Source organism: Sceloporus undulatus, chromosome 3 (assembly GCF_019175285.1).
Source record: "Sceloporus undulatus isolate JIND9_A2432 ecotype Alabama chromosome 3, SceUnd_v1.1, whole genome shotgun sequence".
NCBI classification, from domain to species: domain Eukaryota; kingdom Metazoa; phylum Chordata; class Lepidosauria; order Squamata; family Phrynosomatidae; genus Sceloporus; species Sceloporus undulatus.
The window spans coordinates 203,173,787-203,193,037 of NC_056524.1; the positions used below are offsets into that span (position 1 = coordinate 203,173,787).

The following is a 19,251-nucleotide window of genomic DNA, read 5'->3' on the forward strand; positions in this document are numbered from 1 at the left end:
GCCAGGATAAGTCCTCCTTTTGATGGGATAATGTCAAATTAAACCCCTGCTTTCCCCTCTGTGTGATAAAGTCCTATGAGTGGTTTTAACTTTTATTTGGTCAAGTCCCTCCATTTGTTTTTCCTGGAAGGTCCTCCATTTCATGGCGGCTTGTCCTCCCTTGAGGCGAGGACACTATCTGCCCACCCTAAAGACAAGGCCACACTCTGCAGAAATAACCCAGTTAATAAAAGGGAGAAGTGGGATACAAATAAATATTATTATTGTTATTATTATTATTAGTTTGAAACTGCTTAAACTGTCCTGGCTCAGTGCTAGGAGGACACTCTAGAAACTGTAGTCTTTGTGAGACATTTATAGCCTTCTCTGCCAAAGAGAGTGAGAGAGAGCTCTGGTGCCACAACAAAACTACATTTCCCAGGATTCCCTAGCATTGAGCCAGGGAAGTTCAAGCAGTCTCAAAAATTGGATTATTATTATTCCTGCAGAGTGTGTTGTTTTGAACCAAGCTCAAAATGGAGGGCGTTTTGGAAATCCCTCTGGAGAAAGAGAGAGAGGTGGCTGGAGGCAGGCGAGGGAGTGGGGCCTTGTCCTCAGGGTGGCCAGGCAGCAGTGTCCTCGCCATGAAATGGAGGGCCTTGTCCCAGAGAAACGGGGGGGGGGGGGGAGGTAGAGAAGGAAGCAAGGAAGGGAGCCAGGAGGAGGCATGGCCTCTGCTCCATGGCGACGACGGCGCTCAGGAAGTCGCGTCAGGCCTTGGAGGGAGGAGGAGGAGGAGGAGGACTGAAATCAGGGCCTGGAGCCCGCCTTCCTTTGCCTTCCCTTCTTCCCTGCCTCCTCCTCCTCCTTCTCGACTGCAAGGCTGGCTGGCTGGCAGTGGCAAGGTCGCAAGGAGGACCGGGGGATCTGCAGGGAGGGAAGGCAGGAAGGAAGGTAAGGAAAGGAGGCTCCCCGCCCTGGGGCTGGTTTTGGGGCGGCCAGGAACGTCCACATTTCCCCCAGGACCCGTCCTCCATCCCCACTTTCTTGTCCAGGAGGGATCCCAGAGTGTCCTCCCTTTGGAGCATGGCAAAGAAGCATCTATCTATCTATCTATCTATCTAGATATAGATGTATGTGTGTATGTATGTTTTTATTTGATCAGGTCCCTCCATTTTTTTCCCTTTCAGTGCCCTACATTTTGAGGTGCCTTGTCCTCCTTTGCAGTGAGGAGGACATCTGGGCTTGTCCTCCATTCGCACCTTCTTGTCCAGGAGGGATCCCACAATGCCCTCCCTTTGGAGAATGACAAAGAAGCATACACACACACACACACACACACACACATATATGCATGCTTTTATTTGGTCAGGTCCCTCCATTTTCCCCCCTCTTCAGTGTCCTACATTTCGAGGTGCCTTGTCCTTCTTTGTGGTGAGGACATCTCCATTCCCATCTTCTTGTCCATGAGTGAGTCCCAAAATGCCCTCCCTTTGGAGCATGACAGAGAAGCGTATGTATGTATGTCCCTCCATTTGTTCCCTTCAGTGTCCTACATTTTGAGGTGCCTTGTCCTCCTTTGCGGTGAGGACCTCTAGTCACCCTGGGACTTCTTGTCCATGAGTGAGTCCCAAAATGCCCTCCCTTTGGAGCATGACTCTGAAGCATGCATTTATCCTTATATAGGAGTGTTCTTAGCTTTTATTGGAGGAGGCCCCTCCATATTTTTCCCTCCAGTGTCCTACATTTTGAAGTGCCTGAGGTATTCCTTGGCGTTGAGGACATCTAGCCAGAAGTCCTCCTTTGTGTAGGACCCATCCTTCATCCTCACTTTCTTGTCCAGGAAGGATCCCCAAAATGTCCTCCCTTTGCAGCATGACTCAGAAGCATGCGTTTATATTTATATATGACTGTTCTTAGCTTTTATTTTTATTTATTTCTTCAATGCCCTACATTTTGAGGTACCTTGTCCTCCATTGTGGTGAGGACATTTAGTCACCGCAGGACAGGATGATGAGATGTCCTCCTTTTCCAGGACTTGTTCTCTATTTCCATCATCTGGTCCAGGAGGAATTCCCAAAAGCCCTCCCTTTGGAGCAGGACTCAGAAGCATGGGTTCACAGCTATATATGAGTGCTCTGAGCTTTTGTGTGGTCAGGTCCTCCATTTTTCTTGAGTGTCCTACATTTTGAGGTGGATTCAGAGGGCAAAACCAGTTTGTGCTCAGTTAACTCAGCCATGGGGAAAGAAGAGAAGCGGGTGGAATCCTGGCTGCCAAAGCAAACTGCTGCAGCTTTCCTTGGCTTGTATGCTCTTCTTCATTAGTAACTTTTGCCATCTCGACTACATTCTGATGTTGCTTGGCCACATGAGTCCCGGTTTTTAACTGCTAAAATGTTGAAGAATAAGTGATGTGTGTCTTGCTGTGTAAGTGGGGTATATTAATGATTCACCATCAGTGAATACAAAGATAAAGCATAGCAAAGGTGAACATTTTAGAAGTTTTTTTTTTTAAGTAGTTGTGAAAACATTTTAAATGGGATAGGAAGAGATGTCAGAACCAGTTAAGAGCCTTATACAGTGCGCTCTTGGCTTATGCAGGGGATCCATTCTGGACCCCCCCCCCGCGTAAGCCAAATACCACGTATGCTCGAGCCCTATTCACTTGAATGGGGCTCGTGCATGCAGCAACACAGTGGTGCACACGCTCCACAGGCATGTGCCCCATTCATTAGAATGGGACGCGCTGCCCCTTGCGCCCTGCGCGCTCCCACGCAGCTCTATGCACTACCCGCGTATAGTGCGCCTGCGTATGACGTGGGCGCACTGTACAACAAAATGTATCTTTTGTTCATAAATACAAAAGGAAGCTGCTAGGAATATATGATTTTACCAGCATCAGTAGCAAAGAAGAAAATCTTGATGACAATGGATTACAAGCAGCTACAGTTGTTTGTCTATGTTTGTGTGTGTTTGGGAGAAGCATTATAGTGAAGGGAAACAGAGTATTCAGAGTAGAAGAAGCAGGCTGAGATGCCTGTATTAAGATTCAGAATTGATGCTCAAAAAGAACCCAACTTCCTTTTAAATGTAAACTGCTTTTCTTTCTTCCCTTTTCTTTTGCTCTTCCAGTTGCACGCCTCTGGTGTACTTAACTAACCTTGTGTGAAATCGCTTGCCATCATCCAGCCAACTTGGCTTATATTGGTGCCGTTCCCCTGGTGACTACATAGCTTGAGCGAAATCCGTTTGGTGATAGCATGCTGCTGTTCAGGGACACTCAACACCTGATACGAATGTCTGGCAGTTGAACTTTTATTTATAGCAGGGCTTTTGAGTCTGCTGTATACTTTTACACCATGCTGCTTTAAATTAGATAAAGTGTTTTAATTTCATATAATTTTTAAGTTGCTTAAAGGAATCTGATCCGCCTGTCTCTTTCTGTATCAGAAACGTTTGTGGCCCTGCAGATGTCCTTGGACTGTTATTCCATCATCCCTGACCAATGCCATTATTACCAACTCTCAACTAGCAGTGGCTCTTCATGGTTTCATGCAATATTTCCTGGTGGTCTCCCATCAAAGTACTAACCAAGCCTGATCCTGCTTACCTTCCAAGATCAAACGAGATCATGTATGTTCAGGGTAGTATGGAGGAGTACAATAGACATAATAGAACATTCCATACATGTGATACAAATGTCACAATGGCAACGCTTGAACGTATACAATTATCAAAGGGATTCAACTTTATTTTGCATCTTGATCTGGATAATATACATTTTGATTTTTTTCAGGGGTCATTATGGTCACTTTTAGCAGTTCTTTTGAATGCTCTTTTGTGTAATCAAATATTTAAAAATAAAATGTATGTATATTGGCCCTAATTTCTTGTTAATGTTGGGATTATTATTTATGCAGTTGGCATTCTCAAGAGTAAAGCAATTTCAAAAATCATGTTGTGTATTTGCAGTAATAATGCAATGTAGCCACTGAATTATACATTATAGTTATACAGAAGGAAGTGTTGCATTCCCTACTCCTTTAAATTATAGTTCACTTGTTCACAATTCTCATGGGCATAGCAGTTTTAATATTCTTCATTATAACATTGAGTTTTCATTGTTAGTGAAATAAAATGGCATATTTACTTTTAAATATTATCATCCGGAGCATTTCTTCTTCCTGGTTACAGCACATCAAACATGGCAAGTTATGATTCTTTCTCTTCACCTGCTAGAATATTCAGAAGGCCATCAAAGATTCTGGAAAGCCTCAGTCTAAGATTTTGTTTTTTCTTCCAGAATCTTTCAACATTTCAGCATCTGTTTAACCACTAGGGCTAGAAAAGCTGGGAGTAACATGTCTGACCTTTGGGCATAGCAGATGGAGCTGATGGGAGCTGGAGTCCATCATTATTATCTCTTGTGCTACAACTTTCACAGTCTTAATATATGTGTACAGAACACAATAGCATTTTCTAGTTAAATCTAAATTTGGTCCCTTACACACTGGTAATAAGTATGTTGACTGATCATATGAAGAACATGGGAGAAGAGGTATCTTGGAAAGAGTATAGATGTTTGTTTTTGTTGGTTGTAGTTACTGTTGTTAATATTATATCCTGCTCTTCATAAAGCACAGAATAATTAAAGAGAACAAATTAATATGTATGATCATCAGTATATTTATTTGGAAGTAACTCTTAGTGAGCATGCATAAGGTTGCTAGTTCAAAAAGGCCGCTAAAGTGAACCAATAGGTGCATACAAATAATATTCAGTAAATACAGTTCACTGTGTTGCATATTCTGACTACTTGCTATATGTACTTCTAGAAATACTCCCATTTTGAGTAGTAGTAGAATTGTTCCTTAACACAGACTTCAATTTTTTTTTCTAGCTCATGGTATTGAACTTAAATTGTATGTCATGGATGACACTGCTTTGTCACTTGGAGCAATAGATGTTTCTTATTCGACATCTTCATCAGAGTGCACTGTCTCAAGATGCAAACACTCCAGTGAAGAATGGGTAAGTAAAATAGGTTGAAATGTTCATTTCCTTAAGTAATAAGTTCTAGGAAGTCAGAAGTGTGAAGAAGATCAAAACCCATACCTCTGCTAATTTACAGGGGGGAAATCACGAGTAAAATATAATGTATCAGGAGTAGAATATAATGTATTCATGAAAGTGTTGCCCAGGAATAGAGTTTCTCTAAGATTATGCTGATTGACGTTCTTGAAATGTGAAAGGTTCTCTACTCACAATACTTAAGCCAGGACTAAATTCAAGTGTTTACAAACAAGTTAATGCATAAAGAGATGGTGTGGTACCACAACGAAAGCTTCCATTTTATAGGAAGGTGCTTGTAAAATATTTATGGGAGGTAAAAATGTTTCTTGAACTATCCGGAAATGCAGGGAGAAATCAAAAACAGAAGAAGTTGGAAGCAGGCATATGGAATAATGAGTAGATGTGCCTGGGTGGAACATAAAGATAATCATGAAGTAGAGGTGGCAATGAGGATAGCAGGGTAGGAAAAATTGGATTATGCAGTATTCAAGGTAAGAAGAAGGCTCCAACCTATAATTTGCAAAGATTTGGAGATCTGGTTGGAGATAGGAGAAAAGAGGATTACTTTGGCAACCATGTTTGGTTGTTTGTGAATATGGGGACGGATGAAGACAGATGACACAGAATCAGTTGGGTGGAAACATCTTTTAGAACTAACAGAATAGATGGATCATCATAAATATTTCCAGCGGAAATATTAGTGGAAGGAAAGAAATAAGACTTGGAAGTGACTTCAGTGTTGCAAAATTACCAATGGTGGAAATCTAGTATTATCCATAGGAACATAATAAGGCTCCATTTCAGTTACTTTAAAAAAAAAAGGGGGGGGGAGTGAATATTAATCACATGTTGGTGTTGCTGGAACTAATTTAGCTTACTAAGGGGCTAAACAGACCTGTGCTTCACGCTGGCCTTGGGGCAGAGTGGGGTTATGGTGTTTGCACGCCGCATGGCCCGACAATGCCCCAACACTGGCGTTACACCATGCGCCCACCTATGCAGTGAGAGGCGTCACGGTGCTCCCTTGGTGCAGCATTTAGACATGCTGTGCCAAAGGAGTGCCAAAAAGCCGCTGCCACAGCAGTGGCAAGGTCACCTTTTTGCCGGTGCTAAAAGAAGTGGCATTTTGCCATCCTTTTTAGTGCTGGCAAAGTACCAGATTGGGGCCACAGTGTGCGATTGCCACGGCCCCGATCTGGCGTTGAAAGGGGCGGTGGGAAGCCGCTCCTTTGGGGCCGTCTGTTGAGCCCCTAATTTTAACCTGTATGGTCCATTGTATGTGACCTTTTATATGTTTTTTGTTGTTGCTGTCAACTTTTTGTAATTCTGAGATTTTACTGTGTGTATTGATACAGAGTTTCAATCTGAGGCTGGTGTGCGCCAATAATATTTGGCATTTTTGCCTTATGCGGCTGTTTTTTTGCATGCTTACATATAAGTAAACCTCATGAAATTTCTGTGGGACTTTCAACCAATGTACATAAATTTGAAGTGTATATAGGACTGTGTAATTCCTGATTGGTTTTCCTGACGTTAGATGGCATATTCCCTTCATTTTACATTTTCTCAAATCTAAGAAAATAATTACCTTTCTCAATTCAGTAAGTTTTTTTGACAGTTATTAATACAAAACCCCAGTAGCTTGATTTAAATAATATTTTATTTTTGAAAGCTGAATAATATTTATGCAGAAATGATTAGAATGTAAAATGTTTACATTGTTGCATTGCTTAAGTATGGAATTGGCTAATAAAATAGCCGTTATTACAGTTCTCTATTGTGTCTTAAGATTTATATTTTGCAACCATAAGCATGTTTATTCAGAAGCAGGCTTCACTGAACTCATTGGAGTTTACATCTCAACATGAGGATACTGTATTTCAATAATTTCAAGTGTTCCTCTAAACCTGGAAAATGCAAAACAAAACAAAATTTTACAAAATGTTTTGTAAAATTTCAAAAAATATGAATAATAAAAAAAGGAAAATGCTAGGACATTTAGTATCTTGACATCATATATACAGTCAGCCCTCTTTATCCACAGATGTTTTCATCCATGGATTTAAGCATCCACGGCCTGAAAATATTTTAAAAAAGTATAAATTCCAAATAGCAAATCATGATTTTCCATTTTATATAAGGGACACCATTTTGCTATGCCATTATATTTAATGGGATGAGCATCCACAGATTTTGTTATCCACGGGGGATCCTGGACCAAAACCCCAGTGGATAACAAGGACCCACTGTACTTCCTGTAAGTGATTTGGAGTTTGAGAAGTTTATCAATGTGCCATTTGAACCTTGGTGTGTTTTCAAACAGATGTGATGTTGTACCACACTTAATTAGGTAATTAATTAAGGAACTTTGGAGATTAACATGGCCTTTGGAGAATAACAGTGCAGTTCTAGGCATGCCTATTTGGAAGTGAGTCCTGTCAAGTTCAGGGCATTTACTTTATAAGAGTGACGCCTATGTGCAGTTCGTTTCAATAGGAGTGGTCATCATGCACATTAATTTTGTTTGCAGTCATTGGGTTTCAATGTGTCTTGTTTCATTTATAGAGAATACAATATACAAGAAGGAGGTTAAGGCTTTTAATTGGTATGTGCTATCTTTATTTTTATTGTTTTTTTTTAGGGAGAATGCAATTCTAGACCTACCGTCTTCCGATCAGCAACTTTAAAATGGAAAGAGACTTTACTGGGCAGAAATAGGCCATTTGTGGGACGCTGTTGCTATGCATGCACTCCACAAAGCTGGGTAAATTGTATTATGTTAGTAACAAACTGAAACATAATTGCCATGTTGTATTATTTACAGTTAAGGTAACTGTACACTCTTCTTGTAATGTCTATTCGAACAGTTTAATTTTCAGTTCATGCTTTTTGTTATTACTTAGTTCTTCACACCCACATATTAAAGGCATTGTAGTTCATAACTTCCTTTTCAGTTCTCTTGAATGTATATGATTGGAAATGGAAGAAATACTGTTTTCTCACATATTTTTCTTTTTCCTTTTAGGACAAACTGTTTAATCCTAATATCCCTTCTTTGGGCCTTCGTAATGTCATCTATATTAACGAAACACACACACGGTAAATCATTTGTTGGGATACAGTTATTACTGTGGTTTGTATGTAGTGCTGTGTGTTGCCCTCAACAGTGTGAAAAGAACACTGGAAACTAAACCATCTTAATCTTGTGGCCTTTCCGAAAGAAGCCTCAGCTGGCAACCCTAACCTGAACCTATGGGAGCTGTAGGTGGCCTCCCTTCGAAGTTCCAATCTTTTCCAGTTAGAAAGGCTCATGGGAGAGGGGAAAACACTGCTATTGAACTGGAAACGTGGGCTTGGGATTACTCTCTTGCCCCTAGTGTTGTTATTTATTTGATATTTAATAAATCTTTTTTTAGTCCATTTTACCAAAATGGAAGTCAGGAAATCATATAAAACAAGTACAATTAAAACATAAAATAGATAAGTTATATGGAGTGGTCCTATTTAAAATGTTTATTCTGTTTGAATAAACAAACAAAGCTAGCATCAATATTCAGTTCAGAGAAAAACAAAGATCACAGCTCAGCCCTTCATCACTCCTTTCTTATTTATTTAGTACCTCACAGATGAACTTTAACAATGGTAATCAAAACTGAGCACTGTTTTAATAAGGAGTCAGCTCCAAGATGTTGGGGTTTCATTTCCTTCCACTCTAACCAGAGGTGAGAAATTGAGCGAGCTGAAATCCAAAAGTATCTGGAGGGGTAAAATGCCCCGTTTCAAACTCTTAATTCAAAATGGAAATACAGTGCGTCCTTGCCTTACGCGGGGATCCGTTCCGGATCCCGCAGCGTAAGGCGAATACCGCCTATGCTCGAGCCCCATTGGAAACTGGGGCTCGTGCGCGGCGGCGCAGGCACACATGGGGCGCAACGGGCGCGCGTGCCCATTCAATTGAATGGGACGCCCCGCCCCTTTCGCCCCGCGCGCGCGCGTGCCATGGCTTGAGCGCATACGCTCAAGTCCGCGTATGGTGCGCCCGCGTATGGCGTGGGCGCACTGTAAAGGCTTTTGTGTACCTGAGAGAGGAATCAAGCCATGTCAGACTGTTATTTCATCCTGTTTGTTTATATCTAGAATGCTAGTTCCAATTAGTAAACAATAACTGGTTCCACCCTCAAATTCATTTTCTATCTTCCTTTATTTAAATGTCTTCTGACTTTGACCTAATCATTTAATCATCATTGTCCTCCTCCTCCTCATCTCACCTTTTTCCCAGCCCAGGGATTAAAGGCTGGTTATAAAAGTCAAAACAGAGAACAGTTGTCCCTCCATATTCGCTAGGGTTAGGGGAACAAGACCCCCGTGAATATGGAAAAACCGCAAATAACAAAAACACTGTTTTTCCCTGAGAGGACACCTCTCTAGGAATCTCTAGGTCCTCCAGTGCAACTCTGTGGTCAATGTCCAACATACACTGACCATAGAATGGCACTGGAGTAGCTACAAATGGTTTTTCAGTGCAACCTTTAGTTAAAGTTGACCAAAGAGTTTCACTGGAGGACCTAGACAGTCCTAGAGAGAACATATTAATAAAATCCGTGAATAATCAGATCCACAAATATCAAAGCTGCAAATATGGAGGGATGACGGTAATCTAAAAGTACATATCAAACAAAGTTAAATTATAATAAAATTCTCAATAGAATTGAAAGCAATTGAAAGGATGCCCATTGAAAAAAATACAACAGTTATAGACAATGCAGCACGTATAGATAATACAGTACTGGTTGATGCTAGCACCTGGTCAGGTTCTGTCCAACAAGGGATGTATTGCTATGTTTATTATTTGTTGCTATATTTTATGTTATTTTATGTAAAAATTATTTTATTAATAAATGTAAGTATTGTTATTCATATTTGATATAATATATTTAATAAGATACTATATTAAATACAATCATATTATTTCATAAATTAAAATAAATAATGAATAGAACAATACAGTCCTCCCTCTGTTATTGCAGGGGATCTGTTCCAGACCCACTCCCCGCAAAAACAGAAAATCGAACATATTCAAGGACTATTGGCTTGAATGGAGGCACACCCCCATGGAAGGGTGCAGGCATGCACTGCGGATGCACCTTCCATTTTAAGCCCCTCCATTCACCTGCTGTGGATAGTCAAGGGATGCTGATCCCAAGTCCGTGAGAATAGATGGAGGACTGTAATGTAAATAATTTAAATGAACATTACAGCCTTATACGTGTATGTGTGGTACTTACTGCTATTTAGCTATAAAAGCATGTCAATCGTTGGCATAATCCCATAAAATGTATGCTATTTTTGTTCCACCTGTAAAGAGTAAGTGTAAAAGATGGGACACCATGCCAGAAATGCTTTACAAGTAATTAGAAATGAAACAGTTAGCATGAGATAATTGAAGAACATTCCCCAGGGGGTTAAGTTGTGCTTGTGAAGAAGAAAGTTCTCCTTTCTGCAAATGGCAATTCCATTCCTTAGGTCCTAAATATGGATGAAAATACATTCATGGACCCGAAACAGACTGGCCAAATAAGACAGTTTCCGGCCGCTTTGGGGGCGTGGCGTTTAGATGACACTTGAAGTTGCTGGAAGTCACTATGAGACTAGCTAAGGTGGCCCGAAGCTGCCGGAAAGAGGAGCAGCAAAAAGCCACTCCTGCCAACGGCCCATTCGGGACCGTGGTAGCAGCCCACTTTAGGAGTGGGCCATCTGGTCACTGTAGTTCCAGAGTGACTGAGGCCGGAGCAGCCTCTGGCTGCTCCATTTGGCCCATCTACTTTGCCCCATTGTATTTCTTCAAGAAAAAAACTTTCCTTGGTGTTTTGACATATGTTCGCAGACTATATTTGTAGTAATAGCAATAGACAGAAAACTAGTTAAAACCTGGCTAAGAGGACAGTAGATGATGGACTATTTCATTGACATTTAAAATATATATACTTACTCTACCAAGTTGCAACGAATTCTGAATATCAAGTTGCTTTAAATGTTCCAGCATTGTATTTAAAAACAGCACCAACAACAAAATGTGTAATTACCTTCTTTATATGGCTTCTACAAGGTTACTTATTTAAAACCAGCCTTTCTTGGATTTTTGAATTCATTATAAATGTGAGCTCATGCCTGAAAAAGAACAGAGTGTGAGTTCAGTGCTGGATCTGAGATCTAAGACAAGAACCAACGAGTGCTATTTTTGCAGCAATGCATTTTGCTAGCTCTTAAAGATTTTTTGTTTTTTAAAAATGTGGTGTTACATGTTTTTCATTTTGCAAGATTTTAAGCAGTATTAAGCAGTCATTCTAAGAGTGCCATGAGTATGATTTTACAGTGTAACTTTATCAAGATAAGACAATAAATGTCCTAGGTTGTGAATTTTCTGCAGATGATAGCACTTCATGAGTAAATAATTGCTCAGATTACTCCTGCTGGTGGGTAGAAAATAATTGCTGAATTCTATTCCCAACCCCAGCAGCCTTTAACTCAAGCCTCCATACTGTTCTCGAAAGACCCTCAGTTATCTGGAGCAGATTTTCAGAAAATGGCAGGTCACAGTTGAGTTTGCAAAAAGCCTGCCACAGGTGGATGGGCCCTTTGTCCCATTCAGCAGAATGTTCGTCTAGAATGAGGATAGGGCATGAAGTTGGGAAAGGAAGACCACATGAGAAGTTTCTTTAAATGGAAACATTAACTCCAATAAACAATCCATGACTAAATCTTGCCTAAGAAAACCCCATGAAATTCATAGGGTTGCCAAAAGTTGATATATGACTTAAAGGCATATAATAACAGTAACAACAATTCACCTAATTTTCCTCGTATGTATGATTATCATCAGGAGATCTAGAGTTAGGTGCTCTCAGTATACCTGGAAAGGCCCAGCTTTATTTCTCCATGATCAATACATTATTGAACTGTGATGGTATCATAGTTGAATATTTTTATTCATTTGTGCTAGGTTAGCTTGGTCATGTTTAATAAAGAGATGGTAAACTTTGGGACATGAAGCTCAGCAAGTAAGGGCAAAGTAAGGGGATCTGTGGGAAATGGTTCCAAGAATCAAGAGGCTTCTACAGCGTTTTTCTGGCTTTCAGATATGAGATGTTGCATTTATACCTAAAAATTGTTTTAATGCTTATGTGTTCGAGACAGATGCGAACTAGTGCAACCATCATGATACATCTGTTTAGATGCTAAGTTTAGTGCTGGCGCACTAGTGCTAAGTGAGACTTTTCTGGCAGTGTTGTTACTAGCACTAATGATTTCAACAGAGGCCGCAAACAGATAGCCCCAAAGGGCTGCCCTCAGGCTGTGTTGGCGTGTGGCATTTAGATGACACATACCCCAAACGTGGTCAGACGCTGCCCTCGCTTTTTCCCAGAGAACTGGCTCGAAAAGGAGGGGTAAAATACCCTCCTTTTTGGTGCCTAGTTTAGGACTGTGGCGGCAGCCCAGATTGAGGCTGGGTGTGTGCGGCTGCCACATTCTTGGGATGAATGGTGACAACATGGTCCTGGCATGGACCTTTTGCACCGTCTGCTTTGCCCCTCTATCTCAGAAACTGACGTTCTCTTTGGACAGCCTATACTTGTAGCTAGACATAGACCCTAATTAGTTCTGTTGAACTCTCTTTTGGGGGTTTTGATGACTATTTTTTTACAGGTATTTGTCCTGTCAGATTTATTATTTTAAAAGATTCTGATAATTTTGAGGAATATAACTCATATCTGCTATCTCAAATTATATTAGATTTACTTTTTTGTGAAGATTATTTTGAAAATGGGCAGATCTTTAAAAATACTGTAAGTGAGATACAAGGATGTTAAATAAACAATGTACCTCCTAGGGATGTTTAGATAGCTAATTCATGTTTCAGTCAAAATTCAAAAATTATTAGCCAATTAAATATTTTTCTTTTAACTTACCAGCACATCAAAGTTAGAATCTTCTTGAGATATTGAAGGAGACGTGAGATAATTTATCAGTTTGATAAACAAAAGCTTGTGCTTACTATGCAAAAGGAAAGGAAGATAGCTTTCTTTATCATCTTCTATAATGTCTACACAGAAGCTGAATCCAAACAAGACGGAGCGGCCCCGAAACCAAGAATTGGGTTGCAACCTCCAGTCCTGGACGGGGTCACACTCTCCTCTAGTGACTGTGTTCGCAGTCTGGGGGTGCTCCTTGACTTGTCGCTCCTGATGACAAATCAGGTGAATGCGACCGTCAGGAGCGCTTGTTATCAGCTTCGGCTGATATGCCAGCTGCGCCCTTTTCTGGAAGTAAGGGATCTTGAGACTGTTGTGCACGCGCTGGTAACCTCACGCCTTGACTTCTGTAATGCGCTCTACATGGGGCTACCCGTGTGCCTGGTTCGGAAACTACAGCTGGTTCGCAACATGGCAGCCAGGCTTGTGTCAGGAACATCTAGAAGGGACCATATCACTCCGGTTTTGAGGTCCCTCCACTGGCTGCCTATTGGTTTCCGGGCCCAGTACAAGGTGTTGGCTATTACCTTTAAAGCCCTAAATGGCTTGGGTCCAAGCTATCTCAGAGACCGCCTCTTCTCATACAATCCTCCCCGCGCTCTCCAGTCCTCTGAGAGGAACTTGTTGCCGCCTCAAAAATCAAGGCTTGCAGCGACCTCCCAGAGGGCTTTTTCTGATGTCGCCCCCAGGCTGTGGAATGACCTGCCGGACGAGATCCGTCAATTAACATCTTTGGACAGCTTCAAAAAGGCTGTCAAGATGGATCTCTTCAGGCAGGCCTTCCCAGACTGAAATATCCCGGCCTCAGGATCTCAGGATTTCCCCCCTCCTCAGTAATGTCTCCAAAGCCCTTTTTTCTTTTCTTTAGAACTGAAGTTGCAGTGGTTTGTTGGTTGGTATTATTTTGTTTACTTTATTGTTATTTTAACTAGTTATTGTGGTTTTAAATTAGATACGTTGTTTAATAACTTTTTAAGGGGGGAGGGAAATATATTGTTTTTATGCTGTATGTTATTTTAATGTTGTAAACCGCCCGGATTGGTTCGCCACAGGGCGGTATATAAATAAAAATTTATTATATTATTATTATTATCGTATCAACCTAGCCTTTAAAAAGCGTTCTCTACTTTTTAGCTTCATCAGTGTACAATTTAGCCTTATACAATGAACTCTCACAATTGTGGATCTAAAAAAAAATGATTTGTAAAATGATCTTTTGGATGATAATGTTCTAATTTGGCTTTTGTTGAATTATTCTGTAATATTCCAGGCACAGGGGTTGGCTTGCCAGGAGACTTTGTTACATCCTTTTCGTGCGAGAACGAGATGTTCATAAGGGTATGTTTGCAAATAATGTGACTGAAAACGTTCTGAACAGTAGCAGGTATGTGATTAAAAATCATTTTAAGTTAGCAAAACCAAAATTCTTACTATTTATGTCCAGGCTAGGATGTCTTGAATTCTTTTCCCCATCCTCAAAACTAGGACATGGAAGCATCTATTTATGCTTCTGTTTGTTGGTGTGAGATAATGACAGAGTTGTATCTCATCCTTCTAACATGACTAGCTATTATTCCTCATGTTCTGAAGGCTGCTGAAATATTAAGACCTTAAGGCAATATATTTGTTTTCTGCTTTATGTATGACTGTGTACAGCAGGGGTAGGCAAACTTTTTGAGCCGGGGGCCGGGTTGCTGTCCCTCAGACAACTGGGGGGGCCGAAGCCAAAAAATAAATAATTAAATAATTGTTTAAAAAATTAAATAAATAAACCAGGACAAAATTTTCAAATGGAGGACACTTTTTTAAAAAAATTTGCTGATGTTTAAAAAATGTTAATATAAATGCATGTTTCTGAGGCTTCTATAGACAATTGTCCCCCTTGCCCGCCGCTTGCCCCCCCTTGCCCGCCTCCTCCTGATAGGCCAAAGGCCCCATGCTCTCACGCGAGAGGCCAAAGGCTCCGGCGGCAATTGACGGCAGGACCGGGCTGGGGCCAGTCCCAAGGCCTTGCCGGGCCGCATCCGGCCCGCGGGCTGTAGGTTGCCTACTCCTGGTATACAGGTTGAGTCTCGCTTATCCAAAATACTTGGGACAAGAAATGTTTTAGTTTTGAAGTTTTCTGAATTTTGGAATATTTACATATATATAATGAGATATCTTGGAGATAAACCCAAGCCTAAATATGAAATTAATCTATGTATATACCTTATACATATATCCTTAAGGTAATTTTATACAAAATATTTTAAATAATTTTGTGTATGAAACAAAGTTTGAATACACCAAACAATCAGACAGCACAGGTTTCACTGTGTTAGCCACTCATGGACAGTTTTGGATTTTAAAATATTTTGGATTCAGAATTCTGGATGAGGGAGATTCAACCTGTATATGCTTTTTACTGTGAAAAATGGAGACATAACTATAATTGAAAAATATCCATGTATTTTGTCTGCAAATCATTTTGCTTTTTATAGCTGAAAGGTTTATTGAGTTGGGACATGTTTTGGTGTGGAAATAGCTTTTTTTAAAAAAGTAAAGCTACATTAACCAAAGTAATAGAAATGTGAAGCAAAGCTACAATAACAAAAGTACTAGAAATAAGAGAGCCCTAGTGGCTCAATGGTTAAATGCTGGTACTGCAGCCACTCACTCACTCACTCACAAGGCTGTGAGTTCGATTCCAGCCAGAGGCTCCAGGGTTAACTCAGCCTGGCATCCTTCCAAGGTTGCTAAAATGAGTACCCAGCTTACTGGGGGCAACCGCTTAGAGACTGATTCGTTCAGTATGAAGTGGTATAGAAATGTAGCTGCTATTGCTATTGCTAAATTGAAGCTAATTTTAAAATCCTCTAAATTATGTGTAATATCCAGAGTGCAGAATGCTATTATAGAGGAGGCTTCAGAAATGTCTGCTATGGGTGGCACTGATCAGTTGGACCATAGAAATGTCAGCAAAATCAAGAAGAAAGCTAGAAGGATTCTTCAAGAAATGGTAGCAAATGTCTCTCCTACTTTGATCAGGTAATGAAGTTAGCTTTGATAATATTTGTTAATTGAAAATAGTTCTTAGTGCTCAAGTACAGTTTAGGTTCACACAAAAATTGTTGATTTTTATCTCAGCTTTTCACTTTTGTTATCAGTGTTTTGTGCTGAACTGAAAGAAATGGTGTTTGTCCTTGTAAAATATTTTTATATATATTCATCCGTATATACTTGACTATAGCATCATGTTTTACTATACACGCACATACACACACTCGCCCCTCTGCATTCGCAGACTTGGGTGGGATACAGACTGCCCTTTTGGGGCGGCCTGCACCTGCCCCTTTCCCCGACAGATCGGGGCCTCAGCAGCCACAGCGGCAGCCCCAGAGGCCCCAATCCGCTGCTTTTTCAGGCCTCGGGGAAGCGGCAAAACGCTGCTTCCCCGCAGCCTGGAAAGGGGTGTCCTTGGGGCTTCATGCCCCAAGGACACCCCGACAGTGGCGGGAAAAGGGAGAAAGGGGCCACTCGGCCCCTTTCTTTCTGTATCACTGGTGTGGACGTTTAAAAGCCGCGCCAGTGATATGTGTGGTGGAAGGAGCTCTGAAACGGTGCCAAGCTGCACCAAGATGTAACAGCCGTGTCATTTGGACACAATGCGGCTGTTACATCAAAATGGCAGCGCCTGTGTATACAGGGCGCCGCCATTTTGATGCTCCTGTCATGTGGTAGGGATGAGGCCGTTATGGACGCTGCGTCCTTGGCCAACCCCTAGCACGTGACGGGAGCGGTGCAAAGGCCCGTTTAAATCGGGCCTTGGAGTCCATGGTCTCGCTCCTTTGCGGGTTGCAAGCGGGGAGGGATAAAATGGCCCGCATGTGCGCAAGAGCTTGTGTCCGTTTTAACCAATGGTCTTTGAATATTTGTGGTTTTTCCAATTCATGGGGGGGGGGTCCAGAACAGATCCCCCGCAAATTAGTTATGCCTGCTCAAATGTTGGACGTTCTTTAACATTGTTTTTCTTTCTATCATTCTTTAGATTGTTATATGCCCCTGAGTTTTACCCTCGACTTATCCACGGGTCATATCAAAATCCATAATTTTGGCCCCAAAATTTGCCCTCGAATTATACATATGGTATTTAGGCCTAAATGATATTTGAACCTCTTGCTTTTATATATGGCCATGATGACTACTGTTTTTCAAAAGTCTCTTCAAAGTTTTTTTATGCAGAATTCTCAGTATTTTTAAATACCTTGGTTGTGATCTCTATTTTAAAGGTAGCATTTGTCTGTATTTGTTTGTGTTTCTTATAGGTTATATTGGTTTGTTCTGCATGAACCAAATTCTTATATCATAGTTCAACTTTTATTGTTCTTTTAGGTTAACTTCATGGGTGTTACTGAAATTATTTAACAGCTTTTTTTGGAATATCCAGATTCACAAAGGGCAACTGGAGATGGTGAAAGCAGCAACTGAGGTAATAAAATTGTGGAGCAAATGTGTAACACTAAACTATTTTATAAAAATGTAACATGCTATAAAATCCAATTATATTAGTAGTGAATTTATAGCAGGCTGTTATGAGCTGAGCAAGGTCTGAATAAGCAGCAATAATGATTCTACTCACCAACTCATTCATGTAGGAACAGAGATTTAGGCAGAAGGTACTTTAAAAAATAAAAGAGAATTGAGTAGAATCTTTTGCTTACTCAGATTAAACAGTGAAGAGCTGAAAATAATAAGTTTATAACTCAGTCAGCCTCTACTCACCAAGGAAAGAACTAGTAAATTGATCTCTCTATACTACTTCAAACTCTAGATGTTAGATTTCCATGATTCAATATGCTTCATTCAATTTAATTGGGAAACATGATTTGTTTATGGTAAAAATTGTGTCCGTCACCTATCTTTCTAGTTTATTTTAAGGAACAGTATAATTATTTTATAGGGAAGATCGTATGAATCCTACCTGCCCCCTACCTCCCCGCCTTCGCCCCCATTGGTACAGCCCAGACTTGGGCTTACAACATGAATTACAAATAAGCCTGTATTTCCTGTGGACCTATTCAGTGTTGACTGACATCAGCATCCCAGACTTCACCCCATGTGTCAGACTAAAATACTCAGTGGACGCCTTGCACTGATATACTGAACTGGAAAAAGACCTCATCATCCTGAAGAACAGTCTACCACATGCTAAATCAGGCTGTTCTACTGCTGAAAAGCTTATGTCATCTGCTTCTGTATGCAGACTGATGATAGCCCAGTTAAGTGGAAAGCATTTCACAATAAAGAAAAAGTTTATGTTAGCTGTTGATTACAGATAGTCTTGCTTTGATCTTGCTTGCTTTACTTTTACACTCCTACTCCCTGTTCCTACCCTCCCATCTCCACTGAAACAAGATAGCAAGAACAATTCAGAGAAATGTGGAAAAAAGACTGGCATTTTTATTTCATTTCCAGTGTAATTAAGCCTTCACAGAATCCTTGCAACAGAATCCTTGCTAGAATAAGTTAATAATAATAACGAGCTGAATTTCAGTCTGGGGAGAGGTTAGTGCAGGCCAGATTCAGCCATACTTAATTACCCATTTGTGGTGTTGTCTTTGAATGATGTATACTTTTTATAGTTGTGAAATATCTATTTGAATGTATTGTTTACCAGAAACAATCACTGGGCATTTGAGGTTTGTTTTACATATTGTCTATCAATTAAATAGTTTTCAAAGCACTCATCTAAGCTATATATTTGCTGTAAGTGAAAATAAGAGTTTACACATAATTAAAATTATTGGGATGTTCATCAACATTTTATAATGCAAGAAAAAATATTTAATTGCCTATTGATGATTAGGGGCTCTTGGGTGTTTCTTATTCATATAGTTGTCATAAATTGAAGCTGATTTGATGGCAGATACCACCATCAGCAAATTGCCTATTGTTCGTACTGTGACCTTGTTATCAGAAATCTTTTGTTCTTACTGCTTCCACTTCCAGTTGTTCATAGGTAAAATGTTGGAATGAAGAACAAAAAGTGAAGAGTATGTTAATTGCCAAAAGCTTAGTAGAAATGCATGTTAAAGATAAAAATAATAACTTTATTTCAAAATCAGAAATTTTGTTGGGAGATCTATCTATCTATCTATCTATCTATCTATCTATCTATCTATCTATCTAT

General features: G+C 40.3%; 1 protein-coding gene across 7 annotated transcripts in view; it reads left to right on the forward strand.

Moving 5' to 3' along the window:
- Positions 1-776: 776 nt before the first annotated feature.
- The window catches only part of GPAM (glycerol-3-phosphate acyltransferase, mitochondrial), a 53,135-nt gene continuing 34,660 nt past the window's right edge, over positions 777-19,251 (forward strand). For 2 of the 7 annotated variants that reach the window (XM_042458035.1, XM_042458042.1), the window contains exons 1-8: positions 777-933; positions 3,430-3,612; positions 4,880-5,010; positions 7,694-7,816; positions 8,078-8,151; positions 14,353-14,466; positions 15,960-16,109; positions 17,454-17,550. In XM_042458035.1, the coding sequence (XP_042313969.1) occupies positions 4,909-5,010; positions 7,694-7,816; positions 8,078-8,151; positions 14,353-14,466; positions 15,960-16,109; positions 17,454-17,550 (660 nt within the window). In that variant the 5' untranslated portion in view covers positions 777-933; positions 3,430-3,612; positions 4,880-4,908. The other 5 variants (XM_042458037.1, XM_042458039.1, XM_042458040.1 and 2 more) reach the window with 5 other exon arrangements.